Genomic DNA, 8159 nt, shown 5'->3' with positions numbered 1-8159 from the left:
TACTACCTATTTACTAACAAAAAAAAAGTATGTGATCAATTATTAGAGCTTGCAATGGTTACTATGAGGTTGAAAAATCCAAAGATTAGTCAATCAAAAGAAATAACATGTAGAAATGAAGTATGTGTTTAGATATCTATATAACATTTTCTTTTATAATTTGAAGTTATTAAAGCCACATAAAAAATACAACTTTGCAAGAATTGCAAATGTATTGGACATAATGTTTATATATGTCCTACAAAAATAACTTTTCTCTCACAACTATCTACAAATAGATCACAAATATAGTTGGATTTATAGCTATAACCTACTATAAATAATTAATATAAAATTAGAAATTAATGTATTATTTTAAAAATTTTGGTTGATTATTTATTCAAGTTATAGTATTAATGAAGAAAGTGTACATGAAAAGGGTGAGCATAATGCATGTCAAAATACAATCTGTACTAAAAATATGATTTTTCATCATAAACTAGCTTTCTATTTTATGCAATTAATTTGTTTCAGATTCATGCCAACTACTTGAACCAAATGGACTACCTCTATTTTTAACATGCTTAGAGGTTGTCCTTATAAATATAGGGAATAAGAATGAATTTCAATTTAACATAACATTGAAAACCTCTTCAATTAAGAGCTTTAAGCAATGGCACATGATATCTTAATGACTAAATAAGTTTTGTAGGATTGTCTTGTAAGAAATTCATTGCCGAAATTCATACTATATGGTACATGGGAACAAAAAACTCAAAGTACAACAATAAAAGTCATGTGCCAAATCTGACAAAATCAATGTATATTTTGAAAAATCTTCTATAATTTATAAAATTAAACTAATATAGTAACTTGTACTACCAATTTAGCTTCATTCTTTAGATCCATTTAAATATTTTAGAAATATAAATACAACCAAAGAATGAATAGAATGAATAGAAATGAATGAATTTTGATATGATATAGGTAAACTCATTTCAATATTGAAGTTTTTACTTTTCAAATAAGAACCAACTTCAATTACAATTCTACAAGTATTAATGCCATCAATAAAAATGTCGATTCTCTTAGCTATATCTTTTTAAATCTTTGGCCCAATAATATCAAAATAAATCTATACAATATAAATATAGATCAATTAATTTCTTCTACCAAAACAAGATTAAGATTTATAATTGTAAGGAAATTTTTGAAAAGATCAATGGTAATAGTGCTTTCAACTATGTATGCAATATGATACCTTAGGATTTGTTGGATTCTCAAATTAATGAGGCATATATGAGTTGGGAGTTTTCTTCATAATTTCTTTGGTTTTTTGGACAGTGCCTTTTATTTCTTTAGTTAAAACAGAAGGACAAGTTCTACTCCAAAAGCTTTCAATAGAATGCAACACTCCAAACTCATGGATATAGGTATGGTAGTTATAACTAGTTAGCAAAGAAACAAGCCAAACATGGATCAAACTTCAATATATTATACAACCTAGAAAAAGATTTTTGCTACATACATACAAAATAGATACACTACGTATTTTGTGAGTGAATAGTCTTTTAGGCTTACTTGCTTTATAGATCACATATCTAAAATTTTAGAGTTTGGAATTATTATCTATAAGTTTGGAATACTAGAACAAGAAAAGATCTCCAAATTTAATATCAAATAAGATAAAAGTATAGACCTACAAGTAATTTGAATTTAGATTAGTCTTATAATATATTTTTATAATTTGTATGCCATGAGTAATAGCCTTGGATTGCATAGGAAGATTGTTACCAAAGGCATAAGCTTTCTAAAATTTATTTGATTGTCTATTATCATCAAAAATCTAAACCATGCTTTTACCTCCTTGCATACAATATTCCACATATCCTTATCAAATTCTACTATAAATAAATCAACTAACTCATTAATTGATAAGCTAAGTAAAAAATAATACTACAATAAATAAGTATTGAACCAAAAATTATATGCAAGAATCATGACTTAAAATAAAGTTTATAAATATATAAACCTTTCTGAGAGTGATTGCACTCTTATTTTGATATGATTAAGAGTCGGTGCTATAGCTCTTAGGATACAATTCTACCCCACCTTGTGACCTATACTATCAGTGCACTCATGGTGATAATCAAAGCATCAATGCCTTCAATTACAACACTCAAAGTCTTTGGCTTTGTGGTGTTTGAATATATATAAAGTGACAAAGAATGTTGCCTCATGAGTAGTAGATGAAAGCAAACTTAAGCTACAAAGTGGGAGCAAAGGCAAGACTTACAAGTAGATGTAAGTAGACCAAAGCAAATCATAGCAAACATAAGTTGCAAAGTAGGAACAACACAATGAGACTAATTTGAGTTGAGTCTCTTGCTCTCTTCTAAATACATAATTAGGATTCTTTCACCAAGGATTGTGGCACATAGAAGTGGCTATATTTGTAATAACAATGAAGATTACATGATCATGATTGCGGATGAATTTATTTGGTTTTCATTGGTTGCAAATTGAATAGTAGGAAAATGAATCTAAAGGTCATTGTTTTATCATGATTATGACAATAGGTAGGTTGTTTTAATAAAAGATTGATTCTATTCAATATTTTTTTTGTTTATATATATATATATATATACTTTTCTTTTCACCTTTTCTTTTCACCTTCCAAATCAATGGGATTTTGAAGAAGAAAAATGGATTAGAAATTATTTATCCAAAAATACTTACAACCCTATTTTTCTTTTAGTAATTTGAATTCCTAATGACATCTCATTTTGACAATCCAATACTTTTCTAAAACTAAGAATCCAAAAGCAACCAATGTATAGATTGCAAAGAATAAATGCTACAAGATATAACTTAAACACTTATTGCTCAAAATAATGATAATAAAAAAATAAAAAAATAAAAAATTGAAAGAGATATCATTGAATTAACTTCCTCCCTTCTCCTAACAATGATATCTCTTTCAATTTTCAATTCATTTTCTAAGAAATTGCCAAGTCAAAGGCCCTTCTTCCTTACAAGACTCTCTCAAGTCTATTTTCCAGTCCATTTTCTTGCCTCAATGCTGATTATTACAAGATTTCCCAAAATATATTCTCTGCAAAATACCTAAACCATAGCACACTTGATGCTTGTTGTACATCATTATGATAAGGTTCTCCTAAATTCTTAACAGAATCAAGGGATTTTATGGAGTGTGCCCACACAATTCAAAGTTCAGAAAGTCCTTTCAACAACAAAAAAAACCTTTTTTTAGTGATACAACCATCCGCCGTTGCCTTCTCTGGAGGAAAAGCTAAGCACCATGTTTCACTAACTCCTCTGCCCTTCCGCAACTGCTTTAGGTTTGGCTGCATCGTGGTAGGAGGGCAACTGCTGGTCCACGCATGTTGTGACGCAGAAGTGGCTCCCTGGATCTTAGAATTGTATCTTTGATAGTTACCAGTAACAGACAACCAGGGAAAGCATGGAGTTGAAGCTCACTTTATAATCCCAAAAAACTTTATCTATGTAGTGAGTATTTTTAAAGCTACCTACACACGACAAGTTTGTTTGTGTAACTTTACACATGTTCGAACACATTGGAAATTTCACAGTTACCTACAAAATCTACCAACCACTTCACTTATTCAATATATCTTTAACTTATTCAATATATCTTTAAGGAAAGATTGAATGTCTGACAATTCACTCACGTTTGCACCCTTGAATGTGGAGAGATCTGTTCCACGTAAAATTGAGTGTCTTACTCAAGTTACTCTAGACAAGTCAAGCTTTTTACCAGTCCTGAGGAGTGATTGCACATGAAAAACAGAGCCTGAGCCATAGGGTTCGCACCAGAACCATGACTTCAGAGTCAGTAGTTGGTCCCAAAAATCGTGCTTATAAAAGCAGCATTTACATCACCAATGTAATGTGAAGAAAGCCACAACAAAACAGCTGCTGATGAAACCAGTACTTGACCTTAACTATTACTTGCTTCTCAACTACAATGATTGCAGTAAATACTTGTGAAATCTGCAGTTCAATAGCCACGTCTTGAATTGAAAACTAATAACATCGACATGTACATCTGGTAAAAACCTCAAAGTATTCGACTCGTCGAACAGCCACATTAATTACCTTCCAGTGATCAAACTGGCATTGCAACGAAGCATCCTAGCGTTCTGACAACTAAAAGGACCCTAACCACTTAAGAAGCTTGAGCTTTCGCAGCAGAAGACTTTTTATTCTTTTCCTTCTTCTTCAAAGAGTCCATGTGTGCCTTCAAAACAGTGGCATATGAAGTTTGAAATCTCTGATGATCCTTGGCCGTGAGCTGCAAACATAAAATTAAGAGTCTTAATATTTACTGAACCTTAGACATCAGAGCCTACAAAATCAAAACAAGATCAACCATCCACTGCTGCCAGGTTTATTGCGGGACTCACGAAAATCACTACACGCGCACACACACACACACACCGAAAAAGACAAAGCGAGAGAAAGAAATAAGAAACAAAAAACAAAACGGCCTTCGGTTCGACACAAGAGAACATACAGAGCAGCTAATCTTTTTCTTGCCATCTGTGGCACGAACCAGACATCGAAATTCTGGAGCTTCGGCCGCCTGAGCAGGTGTTTCTTCAGGCTTTTTTCTTTTTTTCTGTCTCTGAAGAGTAGCTGCAACAACCACGCGCAGATAATTATCAGCAAAACTGAATAATGTACATACAACCTGAGAATTTCAGGGTCAGGGAGTATATCAACGCAAAAAAAAAAACCACCCACAAAGTATGTCTATCCATTCGTAAAAACCTAACTCCACGCAGAGTTTTCAAATCTCGTAAGGGCTGCCATGCTCTGTACACCAAGCGTAACAGCAACATGCATTCATATATAATGAAACGAATGAAAAACACAACCATTCAATCAAGAGCCCTCACGCAAAACCATCCAAGAGAGAGAAGAAGAGGGCACATACATCTTTTGAGGGTAACCCATACCGTGCCCGACTTTTTGGTGTTCTCGTATAGTTTAGTTAGCTCGTTCAAAAAGGGATCTAATTCTAAAAGAACCTGCATCAGTTTACAAACATTAGGGCTCCAAATCAACTTGGCAGACAACACGAGTGAATACATCAGTTAAGCACGAAATAATCAACTTCCAGGAGTAACCGCAAGTTAATTGCCTCCTTCTTTCAGGCCAAGAGCCCTCTGATCATCGCCCATGTCGCATAAATGCAAACCCCCATTCACGACCTAAACCTAATTCACTAACAAAGACACCACCACTACACCATACGACCTTTCCTATCAGCTAAGAGTCAATTGTAGACCCAAAAAAGGCGACTCTAGTTCAAAATACTCTTCCAGAAATCCGACACTCATTAACCATCAAATACCATCACACACCTCCACAAGATGATTTCAAAACAGGCGGCAGATGCAACAGAGCCAAAGCCTAAAACTCAGCCACAAACTGGAACCACGAAAGAAGCTCAACAAAAGTTCAAGCGATGCAGCGAAGCGGGGCAGTAATCAGATGATCCATACCATGGCTGAGGTTCGACGATAAACCTGGTGATCCTCGCTGCTGCTGCTGCTGCAATGCCGATTGCAATGGCGAACTCGGAGGCCAACAGGCCTCCGCTTCCAACTCGCTGACCTGCTTCGACAAGCATCACGACGGAGCTCGTTTTTCGTTCCGTCTGCTGCACAGCGACGTCGTATTTCGCGACGATCAACCAGCCCACGTCGTTGTCCCTGCACCACTATTGACACCACTGTTGATACCCGTGGGAAGCTGTTTCATCGCTTCGATTTGTCTGATTGCAAATCGGATTGGACGAAGATCATGGTACGATTCTGAAATGATTATGTTTACTTTACTTCGTTGATGTGTCTATATTTAATTATTATGTATTAAATAATATAAAAATATATTTTTTGGGAATGTTAAAGTGACGCGGGGTTTTACCAAACCGACCCATAGTCAATACCACGTAACGGGGATACCCTTGTCCCCCATCCCCGTTCCTCCCGTTCCCCCCGTTCCCATCCCTTCGTCCTCTGTCCTAACCTCAGCGCCCGTCGCCCGTCCACTGGCCCCTCGCGGGGCAGCCAAGAGGGGGATCATGTCAAACATCAACATACCAAGTGACTACGTTGGCTGTCCTGCAGTTCCAGTTCGGGAGTGGTGGAAGAGATGGTGACTTTGCGGAAGATGGAGAGACCTGTGAAGAAATCACCCACAGAGCCTGCAGGAGGGGAGGCATCCACCCCTGAAGACCATTGAAGTGTTGCTACTGTTCACTAGTTTTATCGTATCTTCGATGGCAACAATTAAATTCTACTGTTATGTGGTTAATAACTTCTTTGATCCGTACACAACATTAGTAACAGCTCACAAGAATTGAAGTAATGCTGATGTGATTATAACCAATAAGTGAGTTTGCAGCATGTACAGATACAAGCGGTGGGAGTTTTCATAAGAACCACAGGCTGAAATAGACGGAATTCCTGAACGGCAGGCATGCAGCGATATATCACTTTGGCAGTACAGAGAATGCTCAAACAAGAAATCCAAAAAATAAGAGTTAGACGGCGGTATAGCAGACCACGCCTTGTCAGTTACGTACTAGAGTGACTTCGATACTCTACTCGACGTCAAATCCATGTCACTTTTGCAAACATAATTTTCAAATCAAAAAAACAATGCAGAGGAGGTCGTGGCCATCTGGAACTCCGTAATTCTTGTGAACATATTGTAATTGTAAAGCTTGAATGGGTGATACACAAATCCGTCATTCGCGTACAGGATGAGAAAGGTTCTGCTACGCGTCAATTTTCATAGTCCAGCGGGGAAGTTCACTCCCAAGAAGCACCAGCTCGAACAAAATATCGACTGCCGTATTTCAAGCATGATTTATTTAATAGACAAAATATTGCTCTCACCGCACACTCTGCAAAAATTTGCCAAACTAATGACCATAGGCAGTTTCATAGCACTGGAAGCTCTAACTGTTCCAAATTATGAAATCGAACAGCTAAGTGAGAAAAGAAGACCAGGCCTTCAACACGATCAATTGTTCCTGCTCTCGTTTTGAAAATGATGTATTTTAAGACGTACAATAACTCAGGGCAGCGCTGAAGCCGTCGCAAGACTGAGTACGTTGTGATCTCCTTGCATGGACATTTTTCTCACAACAAAGAAATGGAAACCAAATCCGCCAAGGCAGATGTACCATTCAGAGGTAAAAGCTGGTAAGCATACGTTGGTTTTCGATGTTTAAAATCTTATGCCATGACAAATTACATGGCCTCCTCAGACTGTTTGAGATCTCGCATGATCAGTCATAGGTTGTTTTTGTACTGTGGGGACTCGAGAAAGTAGTAATATAGAGGCTCAACAACGGGATGCAACCAAAATGGCTCTACAAAGCAGGGGATAGGTTAAACCATGTGAGGTCATCGCCTTGAAATAAGCTGCAGGGTGGCTGCGGAAGGAATAGGGGCCTCACTCCACCGAGGAATAGATCCGATTTCTCATTCTGTAACTTCCAGAAACGGGAGACGGGCTTCGGGCGCTGGAGACGCGCGCCGGCAACAGGGAGGTTGGGACAGGGGACGAAGGGATGGGAACGGGGGGAACGGAGGTAAGAGACATGGGGTGTAATGATGGTTACTGATTATAGGTCGATTTAGTAAAATCTTGGGTCCCTTTCATATTGAGAAATTGTTAAATTGACCCAAGCATTTACTGAATTGATCCACCCATCCTAACCATCATCAAAACATTCTCTACTATGAATTAATGAAAAAATAGTTGGATCCTCAACCAATGAGGATGGATGAATTGATTTACTAAATATTTGGGTCAATTTAACAATGTCTGTTTTTTAATTTAAAAACCAAAAATTAATAAAGTGTGATTATATGTAAAAAAGAGATAGTATTTATTTGCCTTCATCTTTTTACTCAAGTTTTATACTTCATTTATAGCTATTTATTATTTGAATCTATTAAATAATTTTACTTTGAATAAAATTAAATTCTAATTTTTTATAATAAATTTATATTAAAAATATGGATAAAGTATAAAAAATATATTAATATTTTATATTATTATATTAACATAAAAAATATGAAAAAATAGATTATATATATATATATATATATAAA

General features: G+C 35.9%; 1 protein-coding gene across 1 annotated transcript; it reads right to left on the bottom strand.

Annotated features, from left to right (window-relative positions):
- Positions 1 to 3860: 3860 nt before the first annotated feature.
- Positions 3861 to 6114, bottom strand: LOC112274799 (uncharacterized). Its single transcript, XM_024504568.3, has 5 exons — positions 5978 to 6114; positions 5532 to 5781; positions 4961 to 5054; positions 4538 to 4659; positions 3861 to 4315 (listed from the first exon to the last, which is right to left on the bottom strand). Exons 1-5 carry the CDS (start codon positions 6112 to 6114, stop codon positions 4190 to 4192), a joined length of 729 nt encoding a protein of 242 aa, XP_024360336.2. The 3' UTR covers positions 3861 to 4189.
- Positions 6115 to 8159: the final 2045 nt, after the last annotated feature.

This window comes from Physcomitrium patens, chromosome 22 (genome assembly GCF_059467195.1).
Source record: "Physcomitrium patens ecotype Gransden chromosome 22, ASM5946719v1, whole genome shotgun sequence".
Taxonomy (NCBI): Eukaryota; Viridiplantae; Streptophyta; class Bryopsida; order Funariales; family Funariaceae; genus Physcomitrium; species Physcomitrium patens.
This window is presented reverse-complemented; position numbering and strand designations above follow the sequence as displayed.

What these genes read in the sequence shown, in the direction of transcription:
- LOC112274799 (XM_024504568.3), bottom strand. Translation starts at nt 6,114, where the DNA reads ATGATCCCCCTCTTGGCTGCCCCGCGAGGGGCCAGTGGACGGGCGACG. An exon ending in ATGGGTTACCCTCAAAAGAT is followed by an intron (nt 4,660 to 4,960) that starts GTATGTGCCCTC and finishes TGGTTGTTGCAG; the next exon opens with CTACTCTTCAGAGACAGAAA. An exon ending in AGAAAAAGATTAGCTGCTCT is followed by an intron (nt 4,316 to 4,537) that starts GTATGTTCTCTT and finishes TTATGTTTGCAG; the next exon opens with CTCACGGCCAAGGATCATCA.